This window comes from Alligator sinensis, unplaced genomic scaffold, assembly GCF_000455745.1.
Source record: "Alligator sinensis unplaced genomic scaffold, ASM45574v1 scaffold628_2, whole genome shotgun sequence".
In the NCBI taxonomy this organism is placed as follows: Eukaryota; Metazoa; Chordata; order Crocodylia; family Alligatoridae; genus Alligator; species Alligator sinensis.
Window position 1 is genome coordinate 3176390 of NW_005841833.1, and position 18270 is coordinate 3194659.

Here is an 18270-nt window from a genome sequence, read left to right on the forward strand (position 1 = left end):
CGCCTTGTTGAATAAACCCTCCCCAATTCCCTTCGGTGCCCCCGTGATGAACTTATAGGCAGCCACAAGGTCGCCTCTCAACCTCCTCTTGCGGAGGCTGAAGAGGTCCAGGTGCCCCAGTCTCTCCTCATAGGGCTTGGCCTGCAGGCCCTTAACCATACGAGTGGCCCTTCTCTGGACCCTCTCCAGGTTATCCGCATCCCTCTTGAAGTGTGGCTCCCAGAATTGCACGCAGTACTCCAACTGCGGTCTGACCAGCGCCCGATAGAGGGGAAGTATCACCTCCTTGGATCTATTCGTCATGCGTCTGCTGATGCATGATAATGTGCCATTAGCTTTTCTGATGGCTTCGTCACACTGCCGACTCACGTTCATCTTGGAGTCCACTAGGACTCCAAGATCCCTTTCCGCTTCCGTGCCACCCAGCAGGTCATTCCCTAGGCTGTAGGTGTGCTGGACATTTTTCCTCCCTAGGTGCAGCACTTTGCATTTCTCCTTGTTGAACTGCATTCTGTTGTTTTCTGCCCACTTGTCCAACCTGTCCAGGTCTGCTTGCAGCTGTTCCCTGCCCTCCAGCGTGTCCACTTCTCCCCACAGTTTTGTGTCATCCGCAAACTTGGACAGAGTACACTTCACTCCCTCGTCCAAGTCGCTGATGAAGATATTGAAGAGTATCGGTCCAAGGACCGAGCCCTGCGGGACCCCACTGCCCATGTCCTTCCAGGTCGGTACCGACCCATCCACTATGACTCTCTGGGTGTGACCCTCCAGCCAATTCACCACCCACCGGACTGTGTAGTCATCCAAGTCACAGCCTCTTAACTTGTTCACCAGTATGGGGTGGGATACCGTATCGAAGGCTTTCCTAAAGTCTAAGTATACTACATCAACCCCTACTCCTGCGTCCAGGCATTTTGTAACCTGGTAATAAAAAGAGACTAGATTAGTCTCTTTTTATTGAAACATTCAAACAATTTCTGGTTGGGTTGAACCCGAAGTAGTAGGTTTCCTCATTTTCTGGTTCCACCAGGAAACAGAGAGACATGTCATCTGTCCTGCTCGCTGTAGGGCCCGTGGAGGTCGAATCCCACTCCTGGCTGAGCTGAAGTCCGTCAAAGCTGGAAGCATTAGGGCTAAACACAACTGTGGGCAATGCCAGCTCTTGCCTTGTTGGTAGTGAAATTGCATGTGCCATATTCAGACTGGGATGTAAAGATGCCGGTCCCACCACCACAGTGGCCCGTGACTTCACGTGTATCTCTGAGGGCTTGTCTGCATTGCTGGGGTGAACACCAGCAATGGGGCCATCAAGCTGCGGCAGGTGGCATGCATCAGTATGCAGGGCCAAAATGGAGGGCATCAAAGTGGCACCGTGCACTCAGTGCCACCCGAATGTAGCTCCAAATGTGGGACGTGCTTCCTAATGGTTCTCCCACATGTTCACATGCTCTGCCAGATGAGGTCCTTTAGGTAAATGGGATATCTTTTATTAGACCAACTAAATGGTTAGAAAAAATTGTTTTTTGCAAGCGTTCGGGTACAAACACCCTTCTTCAGGTACAGGGAGAGCGCTCTTCTTGAGTAGGGAAGTGAACTTGTGTCTCTCCCCCACCGAGGCAGGATCCCCCGAGGCCGGTGAGGAGGCGCGCTGACATGGGTGATGTTTGCATGGCTGTGCACAGGCCGTTCTGCGTACACGGAGGAGAACCAGAGAGGAATGCAATCCCTGGAGTGGGCGGCCACGCTGACCTGCGCTCACTTCGCTGAAAACCAACGCAGTGTCCTGGCAGAAAGCATGGGTCAAGGAGACTGCGTTCCCCATTAGTTTTTTTCGTTGCCACCCAAGGGGGTGCTTCCCCCATTTCATTATTTCAGTGATGGGAAACAGCTTAGCGGTTGCTGTCCTCTGGCACCGCTCTGTGCTCAGAGCAAGGATGCTTGGTTGAATTAATGCAGGCCGGTAGCAGAGGGTTAAAGTCGATGCCTGGGCAGAGGGCAAGGAGGGCGGGCGCCTCGCTGAATGCTTGATGGATCTCTCCGCTCCCTTGATGCTGCTGGAGATTAAAGTCACGTCTGATGTATAGTGGGGTGTCTTTTAACCGATTCCCAAGAGGGAGACCAATCGCTTGGTCAGGCAAGACAAACAACCCGCGCACCGTGTGTGGCAGAACTGACAGTCTTTGCGGAGGGAAGGCCAGGGATTAAGCTAGCAAAGAAATTTAATCATCTCTTTCCTGCCTTTCAGGGCTGTTCCCTCTTCATTAGGCCCGGAGGTCACTGCTGTGGGAAGAATAAGCAATATTACATCTCTGCGGCCGCCGACGCGGTTCCTGGATGAGGCACTGCTCATGCCCTCGCTGCCATCAAGGGCTGTCGGAGGAGCAAATGCACTCAACCTCACCCTGGTGCTTTGAATTAATAGCTCCATAGCACCCCAGGGGCAAGGCCTGCTTGGGCATGGTGGAAATGGCTTGTAAAAACCAGAGGAGGCTGGGAAAACAGCCTCACGACTGCTGCTTGAGTAATGCAGCTTCTCCTTTTACAAAGGATTATGCCGAGAGGCCTCTGGGGTCTAATCCAGCCCAAGTGCAATGGGAGCCAGGGTTATTACCACGGGAGGCATTATTTACGGAGACCTGAATCTACTAGGCAGGAGACGCAAGGGTAGGTTTTCCACCAGCCTCAGTCCATTGCTGGCAGGGAGCCTGGGACACAATACAAGCTCCCGGGTTTGAACTGGACCACAAAGAGCTGGTTCGAAAAGCACCAGGCTCCAAACATACCCTCAGCTTGTTGCAGGCTGGTTTTTATACTCAGCTTTTGGGGAGCCAGGCAGCGTATTTCTCTCCAGCTTTTCCCCTCAAGCCCTTTGGAGAACAAAAAATCATGCATAGTAAAAAAGACAAATCAGCGCCGGATTCCCGAGCCCAGGTCTCTTCCTCTCTGCCTTCCAGCAAAGCCGCCGCGAGCAGAGATTAATCGAATGCACATGAATGCCAATTGCAATGAAAGCCGCCTTTCTTCACGGCACTGTTTCATAGCTATTGACAGACCCATAACTCTGCAATATTAGGTCCTGTATATCTAAGCCGGCTAGGGCACAAAGATATATTTCCCCATTTCTGCTGGAGTCGCTTGTACTCTGCTGCTTGCCATCAGCAATGCTGCCTGCTTTGCTAGCCTGGCCTGGAAACGGGGGATGCTTTGGGACTGTTCTGTTGGTAGCAGGTATTGCATGGAGCTGAATGAATGATTTAAACTAAAAAGCGATTGAAGGTGCTGCTTCTGTTGGGGGTTGTGATGTGGGTACATATAGTTGTGACTCCTGGTGAATTTTTGTGGAGGAGACTGTTTGCTCTGCAGGTTATTCATGGTGTTGGATTCAAATAGTCAGCATGTGTAAAGCCACCCCCATAGCACAGGGCTCAGAGGAGGCTGATATACAATTGAGTTCCCCAGCCCACCCCCAGGATAAGAGGTGAATTGCCCTCACTTTGCCCCGTGTTGATTATTTGCATTGCTGCTTGGGTTTCTTTTGTCCCACCGACCGGATGATTCCTGTAGCTAGGCAACAGAGTGCTAATTGCAAATCTGGCACCAACGGCATATGCCAGTGTAAAATGGACTTTTCCCCAGCACTCGCACTGGCAGGGCTCAGGTGCTGGAATATTGAAAGTGAACTTGAAAAGTCCTGCGATGACACGGATGAATAGATGTTGGGGCCAAAAAAGACCATTATGGTCTGACCTTCTGCATAACTCAGGCCGGAAAATTTTCCCCTGTAAATACTTCATCAAGATCCCCTGTCTGGGTTTGATCTGTGGCGTAGTTTTTTAGACAGATGCCAGTTCTGATTTACACACTCCAAGTGATGGAGAGCCCATATCCCTCAGCAAGTCGCTCCAATAGTTGATTGCTCTCACAGGTAAATGGGGCTGCCTTAGAGAAGGAGGTGGTATATTTTGGTTTCCACACAAATCAAAAACAAGCTTTTGGATTTAACAAGAAATTTATGGTCAGTTTTTTGGAGCTGTTTGCTCAGTTTGGGGGGCTAGGTGTTCTTGTGCCTTATATGAGCTTCTCTGAGGTTTTCTTTCTCTACTGTCTCTCTGAAAAGTAATTATTCCTATAATTAGTGAATCATCACAAGCCCTCTTCCTAGCTGGTGCATGTGTGTATGTGTGCGCGCACACATACACACATGCATGCACACGAATGTCTGGCTACTGACTGTCCCTGAATGGCGTTTTATTCAGGGCAAGCTTTCAAGTGTAGGTTCAATGGGTACAGATAGGAAAGCACTCATTCAGCTTCGCAATTTAGCTAGACAAGAGCTTAAGTGACCATTTTTGTGACGATCAGGTAAGGGGTTGTCTTGCATTTCTCTGTGCTAGACAAACAGAAGCAGAGCTTTACAAGCACAGCTCCTAGGATTCAATCCCCAAATATCAACAGCAGAAATGGCCAACTGTTTTTGTTACCCGACCTTGATTTAAAGAGCTATCAGGTATCATTTGGTCTTTAGTATAACGAGATGGGGTTGGTTTGTTTCTGACCTGTGTGATCTTACGTGGGTGTAAATCTAGGTGAGCACCAAAGAAGTTGAATTGGGCAGTGGAAAGTAAAATCTAGCCTGTTACTTCCTGCCGTGATCTGAAGGAAAACAGCCTGGGGTGCCTGGGATAGTCTGGGATAGCTGTCCACATGGCCAAAAAGCCCATCCTTTGGTATTCCAGCGAGCACAGAGACCCAAGAAAGAAGACCAGAGGGAAAGCAGACTGAACCCGCCTGGTTGTCCCTCCTGTCTGCCTTTGAAGTGGATGATTTCTGTAACAGTCACCCTTCTACTGCCACTACGTGGGCTCTACCCATTTTACAGATAAAGAGAGGAGCTGGGTTTGCAGAGCAGTTCATCTGATATCGCTGGCCAACAGGAAATCCACTGAGCAATTGAGTTCCCCTCCAAACCTTCAAAAATCAATGGCAAAGAAGAAGTCGGTATGCCCTCGCACTCCTATTACCTCTGCTGGGACCTTCCCTAGAGGGGGAACTTACTGGTGAACACGAACTCCAACACCTCTGCACCGGGTCGCTGAGGCTTGTGAGCATCTCTGATCCTCGCTCTCACAAGAGGGTGGAGAACGGGCGCAGAATGGGCTCTCCCATCGTGTATCACACTGTCCCCACAGAGAGATCGAAGGGCATCATGGTTTATTGCTGCGGGTCATTAACAGCAAGTCCCTACTCCCCTGGTCTGCCTGGGGTGGGGAGCTGCACCTCAGAGGAGTGTCTGGGAAGCAGGGTGCCAGCCAGGAAAGTCCCGCTGGCAGGTGGCATCCCTGCCACGTTCTCAGGACTGTATCGACAACGGCACCATGCCACCCACAAATTGGCAGTGATTGAAACTGGGGGTTGGACTGTGCCAGTCAAAAAGCCAAGAGAATGAGTGAGCATCTGAGCACATGGCAATAATGCAATCCAGGCACATAACAGCCACGACGGCAACAACACCACCAACAAAGATCCCCTTAAATAAACTCTGAATTAAGGGTAGCAGATGTTCAATCAAGCTAAATATTTTAACTCTTTCCCATGAAGTCAGTTCCACAACAGCAATTTGTAAATTGCTATAATTAACCACCATCCACAATATGTTTCCGTGCGGGGGAAAGGTACTTTCTCCCGAGCAGCCGGGTGCACCCGCAGCAAAAAAAAGAGGCAGCTGATTTGTCTGGAGGAGCCAGGGTTTGCCCTGGAGGCGATGCTGAGGGGCAACGTCCAGCAGGAGGGGAAGGACGATCAAGCTGCAAGAGGATTTATGGCCGGGTACTCAAGAGCCTTATCCAGAAGCAGTACAAAGGTCTCACGGGGATTTCTGCTGTGCTGTAAATCAGTGAGGTCAGTCCCCTTTTTGAGAGCGGCTCTGGCCTCCAAGGGGGCAACTCTCACCCTGGAGGTTTTCCTGCCCTGCTCCACTAAGTGGGAATTAGAGAACTGGATCGACTTTGGCAGAGCACACAGAGGCCCCTACGGGCAGTTCAGATCCATGGGATGGTGGGACCCCAGGGCCAGAGTAGGCGTGCGGGAAACACGGAGGGTGCTTTTGCCTCGATCGATTGTCCAGGGTGGTTGAAGACAATAGGGGCAAAGGTTGCAGGGTTGTTTTCTTCCTCAAATGCTACTTCAGCTCTGCACAGGAGAGGCTGGACTTTGCATCCCAACAGGAGGGATGGTGATCGGCCAGCTGGTGAGCAAAGGCAAAGATGGGAGCATCCAGCTTTGGCCATCGCTCTGCCAGCCGGGTCTCCCAGAGCTGGGCACAGCATTTTCCTCTGGGGTACTTGCTGCAAAGCAGAGGGCTGAGTTCCCCTTCTCCACCCATTCCCAGTTGGGTGTAGGGTCTGGGGGGAGTTCCCCTCATTGCACAGAGCGAGTGGGAGGCCTCCAGTGTAGCCATAAACACTGTGCTACAGGAACCAGCGCATCCAGGCTCTGCATCCAGCCCTGCCACAGACTGCCGTGGGCAGCCTCCCTTTCCTGTGCTTCGGTGTTCCCAGCTGGGAAAGGGGGGAAACAACTGTTCCTTTCTTTGCACTGAAACAGAAAATACAGGGCTGGAAGTGACCTTGGGGGCCCATCTAGTCCTGCCCTAAGGCAGGGTCCATTATACCCAATCCTTTCTGGACAGACATTCATCTAGCATGCTCTTGAAGGCCTCCAGTGCTAAGGGTCTCCTCACTCCCTGGAGGACCAGCGCTGAACTACCCTCCCAGGCAGAAAGTGCTCTTTGAAGTTTTGGCTGGATATTAGGAAGAATTTGCTCACCAGGAGGGTAGTAAAACACTGGAACAGGTTACCCACAAAGGTAGTAGACTCTCCATCCTTGAAGGTTTTTAAGACCTGGCTAGACAAAGCTTTGGCTGGGGTGAATTAGTTGGGGATGGCCTGCCTTAAACAGGGGGTTGGACTAGATGTGACCTTCTGAGGTCCCTCCCAACCCTCAGTTTCTATGATTGTATGATATTCAACCCAAATCTCCCATTTAGCAGCTGATACCTGTTCTTTCTTGCCCTGTCCCCAGAGGACGTGGAGAACAGCCATTACCTTTCCCAAAACAACCCGTGTAAAGGTGCCCTGCGCGTGTTCCCAACCATGTCCCTGCATGGCTACTGCGTGCCAGCATCCCTACCTCCTGCCACGGGCTACCGGGGGGAGATGGCCTACCTTTGCCTTTCCAGTGGGCGTGGGAAGCGAAGCCGATGTGCCCACCGTACTTGCGATTGAACTCCGCCATCAGGGCCTTGTAGGGGTTGCGGATGAGCAGGATGGCCGAGTCAAAGGACTCGATTTCCTTCTGGCCGCTCTCATGGGTTTTGATGCAGATGGTCCTTCCGCTCCGCCAGTGATCTCTCTCGCCTTTGAACCCTTTCCAAGCCAAACAAACAAGAGACAAGCCCAGGAGCATAAGTACATGCAAAGACCCGAGGAGAGCGAAAGAAGAGAACAAGGCGGTGGAGGAGGGGCGGGTGGGGGCAAATATCAGACTGCAAAATATTTTGGGAGGAAAACAGCTGGCACGTTAAAATCCATTGGCACGCTCCTTCCAGATGGCAAGAACGTGTACTCTAGCAGCTGGAGATGAGCAAGCCCATCACATTCATGTCCTGCACAGCACAGCATGGGGAAATGCAATGCAACACGAGGACCAAGCGCTCTGTTGGGGTCTGCTGTGAACACCTTGGCTCCAGGCTGGTGTGTGGCCTAATGCACAGGTTCTCAACCTCTTTCTTCCTGAGGCCCCCCTAGCATGCTATCAAACCTCCACAGCCCACCTGTGCCACCACAACTGCTTTTCTGCAGACCCAATAGATGAAAAGCTGTATTAAATTGATAGTTATACAGTTAAACACACACCTATAGTACATAATATAAGAAGAAAAGGGTACTATTGGTACAAAAAATGACAAAATAAATTGCAATTCTTATCATTGACATAAAATAAATTATCATGATGTTTCACCTGTACGGATAGATTATCACTATATAAATCTTTCTTTCTGAAGTTTCCATTTTCCCAATTTTATATATATTTAATGATTACTTTTGCTTTACTTAGTGTGAGTAGCGGGCTGCCTGAGGCAACAGGCAACACAAGGCCCATCCTCTCTGTGCGCAACGCCGCTGGGCCAAGCGGCCAGCAGCCACTGGATGTGGACAGTGGTGGCCTTAGGGTTGTTGGGGCCCTGGGCAAGAGTCATTTGGGGCCCCTTACAGGCTTAATCTTGATGACCGATGTATCGTGGATCTTTTTAATATTCTTTGGGGGAATTAGATAAATAAGCAAGTGTTAAAATGCAAAGAGAGCCACTTCCTTGCAAAAATTTCCCCCCCCAAAAAACGGTTGCAAAATTTGGGGGGCCCCTAAAGTGTGGGGCCCCGGGTAGTCACTGGTGCTAACTGGCAGGGCAGACCGGGCATGGGGCTGAGTGGCTCCAGCAGACTGGAGGTGCTAGGATGCTATGTGGGCGCTGGTACAGTACAGCCTGGATTTTCATATCAGGATGGTCTGCCGCCCCCTTCGTTCTCAGCTGGTTGCCAGATTAAAGACGAGCTGCTCAGCTGTCTGCTGTGGGTGGCCCTTCAGAGGTCACCGCTTCTCCCTGCACCTGGTCTTCCCCGGTAATCCTACGCCACTGTCCGCCATGGCTATGCATGCCTCTGCTACTTTGCAAACCCTCATCATTACAGGAATGTGACCCCATGAAGAATCTCTCTTCTGCTGCATCACCTCACCGCACGCCGTCGCTTTGCCTGGGCACCGCCATCCACCAGCTGTAAGACTCCTTACAGGAAGACACATGGCATTTGCTCCAAACCCTCTTCTCTTGATGACCCAAGCTATGATCTCCCGTGCTTTGCTCACCCCATGCAAACCTGCCTGGACACCCCATCCCTTTCATTTGAGATGCCAGTTGTGGCAATGACCGACCGGCCCATCTGCGTGAGGAAGAGATACAGCATGTCTCAATAAAAAAGGGGGAAATTTGGTGGCGGCAGATGATTCAAGCTAGGGGGAGAGATAAGATGGAAGTGGATGTCTGACATCAATTAGAGATGCGTAATTTGCTTTCCTCGGTTACGCTGCACAATCTAGCTACATCGTGGCTAATCTACTAGTTGCCTGGATACATTCTTGGCCTTCTCCGATGAGCAGAAAGCCCAGAATAAACATGCAATAGTGTTTGATATTTAGCCAGCAGAACAAAATGTTTCAGATCATTAGTTCGTAGATTCTGGTGGCGCGTGATTTTTTTTTTTCTTTTTTCTTTTTTTAAACACGGCAGGATGAAGAAGTTTAAATACATGCCTCTAATGAACGAACGGACTCAAGAAGCACTGCAGGCAGTGGGCAGAGGTGGTGAGAGGTGGGGACCCAGTAGGTACAGCTAAGTGCAGAATTGCTGCTTGGGAAACTGCTGTGTTCATCTATGTGTTGAATGAGCCCGGCCGGCATCTTGGAGCTGCTCCGTCCATGATCCTTGTACCGAGTTTGCTTCTGTGGACTGCCCCCACTTTCCCGCTCCCATCCCAGTCGTTGCAGGCCGGGTAGCTGAATCAGCATGGCACTGTAAGCTGGCAGGGGCAGGGAGTGCCTTTTTGCTCTGAGTTTGTACAGCACCGTGCACCAAAGGATACTACTGCAATACATGATGGGAAGAATACTTCTTGTGTTTGGCGCTCATGGGAATTGCCACGACAGATAAAGGTGGTGGCTTTTGGCCCGTACCTTCTCTCCAGCAGCAGCGGGCACTGACCCCACTACTGCATGCCTGCAAGGTAAACGTCCCATCCCTGACACCAGAGGGCACGTGCAGGTGTGCTAATTACCCAGTGAGAAGGCTAAGTGGCACTCAGCAGCACTCATTAGCCCACACAGCTATGGCTACAGTGCTTCCGGCTTAGCAGGCAGCATGGCCTGCTTGAAGACACCACTGCTGGGTATGGCAGACCTGGCCTTAGGGATAACAAGACAAGAAGAACGGGTCTTGTCTGGCTCTGGGGTTTGCATGCTGAGCTAGTGATGGGAACAGTGTGAGTACCCTTGTTGCCAAGAAAGATAATGGCATCCTGGGCTGCATTGGCAGGTGTGTTGCCAGTGGGTCAAGGGAAGTGATTCTTCCCCTCTATTCTGCACTGCAGAGGCCACATCTGGAGTGCTTTGTCCAGTTTTGGGCCCCCAGCTATAGAAAGGATGTGGACACATTGGAGAGAGTCCAGCAGAGGGCAACAAAAATAGTTGGGAGGTTGGGGGACATGACTTACAAGGGGAGGCTGAGGGATGGGGCTTATTTAGTCTAGAGAAGAGGAGACTGACAGGAGAGACTTAATAGCAACCTTCACCTCCCTGCAGGAGGGCTGCAAAGAGGATGGAGCTGGACTGCTCTCAGTGGGGGCAGATGACAGGACAAGGAGTAATGGGCTCAGGTTGCAGCAAGGGAAGTTGAGGTTAGATATTAGGAAGAAGTTTCTCACCAGGAGGGTAGTAAAACACTGAACAAGTTACCCAGAGAGGTGGTGGACTCTCCTTCCTTGGAGGTTTTTAAGGACTGGCTAGACAAAACTATGGCTGGGACGGTGTAGTTGGGGCTGGTCCTGTTTTGAGCAGGGGGTTGGACTAGATGTGACCCTGAATTTTCAATGATTGCATGATATGTGCAGCAAGACCTGAGTTAGGCATTGATGAATTAACTTATCACAGTGAAGTTCCTCCCCTGTATTAGAGCTGGCTTTGTGACTGTTTCTTTCTCTTTTCAAAAGCCTTTTGTTAAGACATACTGTAGTATTTAATCTTGGAGGCCACTGCTAGTCAAGTAAACCGCGAAGTCCTCCTTATGTCCTACCACAGTGAGCTTCACCGGGTAATACCGGCGCATCTAGAAACTCCTCTTCTGTGAGGACAGCTCCCCGTGGTCCCAGCTTGCCTCCAAAGATGCCACTTCTCCCCCTCCGCCCATCCCTGCGCTGAGCCCAGCTGTGGCTCTTTGTAATTCCAGCCAAGTCGTATTGTCGGCATTTCTATCACTGGGGGAACATGGCTGCTGTTCCTCTGGGGACCTCACAGGGCAAGGAGGGGGGAAAGAGGAAACTATTTACTCGGTAAATAATTTCTCCATGTCACAGAGGAACAAAAGATGGATATCCACTGAAATCATTCAGCCCAAGGAGAAACATGCTCGGGGAACCAAGCAGCGGCAGCGAGCGGACTTTACACATCTCCTCGGGAGCTGACATTCTGCCGGTATTATTCTGCTAAGCCACCATGCCTGCCCTAAGCAACAACACTTGCTCTGAAAAAGTCTAATTTGTAAGAGAGAGATTGGCCTCTTAGAGCACAAGGCCAAGAGGATTTGCTGCATTTAGAAAGCAGATATATTCTTATTTGGAGGAGCATGTATTCTGCTAGACAGGCCTGTTCTGTGGCGGTAGAAAAGTGAGCTGGCTGGAAAAAAAAAAAAGCAAATAGATCTGCATCCTTGCTCAAATCTCAATCTTGACTATACCTGTTCCCCCATCTGAATAACAATAATAATAATAATAATAATAATAAAAACGGGTAGATAGATAGCTTCTCCTCCAATTCGTTTCCCTTTTTGTGCATTTGCAAGACTAGAGTGAACAGAGCTGGCCAAGTTCAAATAAAATTCAATATGCATTTAGCCCTCTTTTCCATCTGTCATTCATCCATCATCAGTCCTTTCTCGAATGCAAACCCTCTGTATTGCCACAGCACCTGGGAGCCCGAGTCACGGCTGGTGGGGTTTTTTAGCTGCATTTTAGCAGAATCCACCAGCCCAGACTCCAGGCCCTTCATGCTAGGTACCGTGTAAAGCCTAAAGGCTTGTCTACACATGCGCTAAGTCAGGAGTAACTACTCAGGAGCAGTGTGTGGACATGCTTATTCCAGAATAAGACTGACTTATCCCTCATTGCCTTAACTCCCTTAAAACATTTGGCTTCAAGCATGTCCTCAGATTCTGCTAAGCATCCAAAACATCTTAAAACGAGGATCCTTTTCCCTGTGCCAGGCTAGGCACCCCGAAGTGTGCCAAATGGATACAGCTGTTTTGGGCCGGGGAGATGATCAGCAGTGCAATGCTCCTGATATTTTTTCAAGAGGCTTGAAAGCACAGTGACAGAGGGATGGCCTAGCTCCTGTTTAATTCTTGCAGGGCACGGTCCTGCTAGCCGGGTGGCAGTTTTATTGGGCACGCTCTCTCTTATTTTGTCACTAGGCATCTGTGCTATTTTGGGTTCTCAATTTGTGCCTCCTGGAGCCTCACTGTCAAATCCATGCAAGTCAACCCTTTGCATTCCCTGTATCTGACAGTTAATGCAGGATGACGGTGCTTTCTAGGCATGGGCAGCCCATGTACGGCTTGGCTTTGCTGTATCATTAAGCTAACTCTCTGCAGTTTAGCTCACTGCCTGGGAGATTATCTCTGATTGATTGATGCAATGGTGCTTTCTTTGTGAGGCTGGGTCTGGTTACTGAAGGTGTCTGGTCTTCTCTCGGAGGATTGGGATTGTTAACTGCACTGGCTTACTCGCCTCCAAAAGTTATTAAATCAAAATGCCTCTAATGAGACGTGAATTTAAAGGGTAACCAACACAAATCAACACGCGAGCAGGGACATGTTAAACAACAGATATCCTCAACAGCATGATAAGACTGGACACAGCAAGGGGGTAACATATCCAGTAAAGGGAATTTAAGTTGGTCTCATAAAAGATGTCAGATTCACCCAAACAGACCCTCTTGCCACGAATCTCCATCTTTAAGACCCAGCAGGAGCACTGGCCCAGTCAAAGTCCCCAGGTTTGACTGCAACCAAAATCCAGTGGCTCTGACCAAGGCTTAAAAAACTCATCTGAAATATAGACGCGCATGGAAATCTTGGGAAGGATGCAGAAATTGTTAAAATGTGATAAATATTGAGCAATTTGCACCCCAATCTCTGGTAGGAAGTCTCAATCTCTTGCATGGGCCAGAAACAATGGGCATAAGGCAGTTTTCCCGTAAACTTTCCAGAAACAATGGGCGTAACATCAGTTTTCCCATAAACTTCCCATGCAGAAGAGAATGTACTAAGAAATGAGTCTGCCTAAGCAAGGAGCAGTGTGAATGACTTGCCATCTTCCCTCTGGGTTTCCCTTTTTCCCAGGAGAAAATAGCTCATGCCCAACATGGTATACATCCCCTAGCATGCTGGCATAACAGCAGTACCTGGCATATTAAAGGTCAAACACCCACTGGAGCCTGGTGGGTCAAGCCACAATGGTTTTTAGAGCCAATGGCAACCAAGAGAGATGTGGCCGGCATCCCCAGAGTGGCCTGTTCCCAGCTGGTTGACTGAGAGGATGACCTTGGCATGAGTGTCAAAACCGTGCCTCTGGAGTCGCGGCAAGATGCCAGAACTTGGTCCTTGCACTCAAACCAGGCAACAAGCTAGGATTCCTCCCATGCCCGATTCATCCGGCCCGGCTGCCCCGTGGGAACGTTCTCCTCCTCGTGCTCTAGAGCAACTGCACTGGGTTAAATCGGACTCTCTCACCCTGTGGGTTTTCACCATTGGGTGTTTGTGCCTGAACGCTTGCAAAGGACAATTTTTCCAGCTATTTAGTTGGTCTAATAAAAGATATCCCATTTACCCAAAGAGCCTTGTCTGCTCATGTCCTTAGACCAGCATGGCTACAACCACCACCCCCATCAGCAGGAAGAGAACTTGGCGTATTTGCCCCTTTGCTCATTTGCTCATAAATACTGTGTTTTCCCTTCCCTTGTCATAGTGAGCTATTTCTAAATTTCAATCGCTTCCCTTCCTTTTTTTCTGCAACCCTTGAAAGTGGCCATCTCTGGAGAGGCCACCATAAGCAGAAGTGACAAAGATCCTGTCCATGACTTGCCCCTTCTCACCTTTGTTGTAGAGAGATCCATCAAAGTAATAGCTCCCAGTGTAGAAGCCAGTCGCCAGCTCGATGAGATGGCGTGCCCAAGTATTGCCTGCTCCAGGGAAGCTTGCCAAGGCTATGAATTGTTTGGATCGAGCGGGTAAAAACCTTCTATCCATACAGCGGTTGTCTGGAAAGAGTTAAAAATAGAAGATGCATCAGGGGGCCGTGCATAAGATCTCTAAGGCGAGAAGAGTTAACAGGGCTTTCTGACCCTGACATGGTGCAAAAAGAGATATTAAAGCATGCTCATTCAGTGCATTTGATCCAAAATGTCCACCGTGGGGTCTGGGAGTGATGGATTCCTTCAAACCCCTTTCATGGCAGGATTTGCAAACCCAGTAGCTCCGGGAGGGAGTGGGGCTAGGTCTTGGCTGGGTATCTTGTTCCTCTATGCGTAGGAGGGTTGGGTAGCTTATGAATGGGGCAGGATGACGTGGTTGCCTATGACAGCAGGGGTCTAGACATGATGGTCTTGTCTCTTCCTCCTGTCCTATTCCCTATGTCTCTCTGCTCCTAAACCCTGCTGGGATTGCACAACTATCCTCTGGCTGCTTTGGATTGGTTTCACTGTACAAATATGAAAGGAAACAATTGTTTCCCAAAGGATCTCGCATGCAGACTTCAAAGCCCTGCTACAAACAACAGCCGGCGTGAAGACACGTGGACTCCAGCCCCGGTCCCCAACAGCGCTCAGTCAGGACTCGTCCTTGGCACAGAAATCTCTGTACCAAAGCCAGACACATGCCTTGTCCCTGCTGGGTGCCCGGCACTGCCCTACCTTATAGTGAAGGGGATCTGTGCGGATACGTGACAGTCCAAGAGCAACAAGGGCTGTATACCTAATCTGAGCGTACTCTTCCTACGTGTGTGTTCATCTGTCTGGGCACATGCAGTTTGCATGTGCATTTGCACAGCAGCATCTGACAACAACCGTGTTCATTTTGACTCTGGTGAGCTGGCCCTTTCCCTTGGTTGTTCTCTTGGGGGATTTCATTTTGCAGCCTTGAAGACAAGCTGGCTGGGCTAAAGCAGTACACTTGACAGAAACAATAGATTCCCACCATATATCGTCCTTCAGCTATGAAAGGCACCCGCTTCTCATTCCCACACTGCAACAGGGAGTCCACGGGGCTGCTTGCCTGGGAGAGCCATTTGAGGTGAGCATGCAGGTCCAGTTTGGCTGTCCCCAAAGAAGGAGGTGGGTGCAATATTCCAACAGACAGGGAGCAACCCAGGAGATTATATCACCGTCTAACATGGAGTGGAGACTTCTCTTTTATTCTCCTTCTATCTTCATTTTTCCTCAGTGATAAAGAGGCAAGCCAAGGGATGGTTAGGTTTACTAGAAAGAAAACGGGTCAGTTCCTTGAGGTTTCATGTCAGCTCCTGGCGAAGATGCTGCGGTAATGGAGAATGAGATGGTTGTAGTATGGAAAAGTCTTGCTCCAAACCCTGTTTCAAGACTGGAGAAACACTGAAATGTGCTGGCAAAGTGGGGAAAAGAGCTGCATGTGTCTTCTTACCATGATGCTGTAACTGGATACGGCTGCACCAGTTCAGTTCAGGCTTTCTAGGAGCGGATGAAAAATGAAAGTCGACTCAGACTGGTGAAAGGATTACAGCATGCTCAGGAAATGAATCCAGCAGTAGGTTTGTGTGTGTTGCCTTCCATCTGACCAGATCCAGCTGTGCTTAGCTGTGAGTTCACAGCACAAGGTGGCATGGCTAGATATAAGGTGCTTAGTGCTGTTGGATTAGACATGGATTTTGTGTGTCCTTACCATTCAAACTGCTTGGTAGGGCTATGCAAAGCTTCAGATCGCAATTTGGGTTCGGAGTTAGTTCGGATGAGTTATTAAGTTATTTTGACCTGCCGTCCTTTACAGTGGTGGACTGGGCCAAGGCTGTAGGGGATGAGGACAACAAAGTTATAGATATTTCATTGCTTCTCCATTATACCCTATGGCCGAATCTCTCTGAATCGGCTCCAGATCTTTTCCAAATCGATTCGGAAAAGCAATTCGAATCTCCGAATTGAATCGGCCGAATCTGAATCGAATAGTTGCCTATTCACACAGGCCTACTGCTTGGGTGTTCCCAGACTATCCATGGCTACTCCAATAACCAAATGAACACTTCTTCCAATAACTAGATTGCAAAAGGCAGCATTGATGAGCTGCAACGATTGTCTCCAGGATGTCTCCAGGATGCCACTGCTTCATTCAGACGGACAATGGAGTAGACTTTTAAGTGATGGCTGTAATGAGATTCTGTCTTCCCACCTGTTAGGCTTTCAGTCGCTGAAGTGGGTGATTCCCACTTCCCAGCTTGTGCCGAATGCAAATCTCTAATTGACTAGTCACTTTCCAGCCCCAGAAAATGCAGCATTTGGCATTTGTATTATTTGTAGAATCGCACTTATACGGTTCCTAGGCAGGGTGGGTACCTACACTTACTCTTCTCTCCTGTCCTGATTATTGCAATAAAAAAAATGCATGTTTAGCACAGCTTCAGAGAAGAGCAGAAGAGAATAGCTTAAAATAAAATACTATGAAATGACATGGTTTGAATGCTGAAGCCAATTAATGTGGGTTGTCTGGCCGCTCTCTCCCATCAATATGCAAATTCTCTTCCATGCAAGAATGTTAATGCCAACGCTATGAGAGTTTTGCAGATTAGTGGACAATAGGATGAGGAGCGCATGATGTATCCACCGCGGTGGGAGCTGTGAAGTGTAGTAAACAATTCATGCTGGCAAAGTACATTGAGCTGCTTGGATAGAGACGTGCAAAAGGTTAACGCAGGCATCTTCACTCTATTTTATTTTCTAGCATCATTTAAACCTGCTTGAGATCTCCCTCTAGGAGCTTTTGTTGAAGACAGTGGGGCTAGGGGCAAAAAGTAACCATGTTACTGCAAAGAGACAGCAGGTAGTAATGCCCTGGAAATTCAGACTTTCCTTTGGGCCGTCATGAAAGTGAAAAAAAAGCAGGCTTTGAAGCGGCATTTGAGACTTCCTTTTGGCTTACCCAGCTCGTTCTTGGAACAATCCTGACTGGGCACGTCTACACGTTCATTAATGCACCTTAGATACTGTGCGTTTAGTTTAGTGCTTGCTTAATAAAGTACTAACTAAATGCACAGTAACTAGAGCTACTGCACAGTCGCACCGGCACATGGTTATTTAGTGATGCTTACTTGTGCATTAGCCTAATAACACTACGCAGTAGGCTATTAGCACAGTTTGTAACCGCCGCGCTGCTGCGCAGTGTGATTAAGCTAATGCACAGTGTAGACGTGCCCACTGAGGTGGTTGGAAAAGAGGTCAGGATGAGAGTCACCTTGGAGAAGGAGTCTGAGAGTTTCACATTTCCTTTTAACTTCCTGTCCTGGCCTCTTCCTTTCTTAACGCTTGACCACAGTCTTCCAGTCCCAGATAATGATCATAGGCATCTCCTTTCAGCCATGCTACTGTCCCTGAGTTTGCAAGAAACCCCTGTCTGGACACATGGCCACCCCCTTGCCGGAAGAGCACTGCATTCTTGCTGTTTTCCAGCAAGCAACTTCGTGCCTGTATCCACCATCAGGATAGGATCAGCCACCATCGAGATAGGATCAGCCAGCAGAGATGAGCAGGTAGCTTGAAGAGACCTCTTTCAATGATGGTTTCAATCCTACCTCCTCTTTGAAACAGATTCTCAAGCATCGATGTTTTCAAGCATGCCGTTGGGAGGCCCTACACTTCCTAGCTTAGACCGCTTTTGGAGAGGGTAGCAACATTTCACCCTTTTACATTGATTTCACCACCATGTATTGGTTACTGTCCCCTGACAACACCCGGTGAGGCCAAGGGGCACAAAGCATTTGGGTGGCTTGTACAGCGAGCCAGCAGCTGCCCTTAGGTGGCAGCTAACTGCCGGTCTCCAGCTTTTCTTACAAGCTATGCACCTCCCAAGAAGAGAAAAATACAGTCACCCCGAGCTGAAAGAAGCAGAACTTTATAGCCTCCCATGGTGTTTTGCCAGTGACAATGAAAAGCATGGTCACAGACCAAAGCTATAGACGCTCCAAAGGGGCAGGTAGGATATAAAGGGACGCCTATCCAAAGCGGGGGGGGGGGAAGGAATGCTACATAGGAAGGAAGCCTAATGTTTTGGGACGCAGCATGCTCCTGCAGAGAGACGGGCTTGGTTATATCCTTGCTTTCATGCGTCTGAGTACATCTTGACAGACGACGGTGCCCTTCCGACAGGCCAG

At 49.4% G+C, this 18270-nt stretch overlaps 1 protein-coding gene across 2 annotated transcripts in view; it reads right to left on the bottom strand.

The window, feature by feature from the left end:
• The window catches only part of WSCD2 (WSC domain containing 2), a 107155-nt gene that overhangs the window by 6712 nt on the left and 82173 nt on the right, over positions 1-18270 (bottom strand). For both annotated transcript variants that reach the window (XM_006015159.2, XM_025198700.1), the window contains 2 exons: positions 13976-14140; positions 7225-7425 (listed from right to left, as the gene is read on the bottom strand). In XM_006015159.2, the coding sequence (XP_006015221.1) occupies positions 7225-7425; positions 13976-14140 (366 nt within the window). The remainder of the gene's footprint in view (positions 1-7224; positions 7426-13975; positions 14141-18270) is intronic.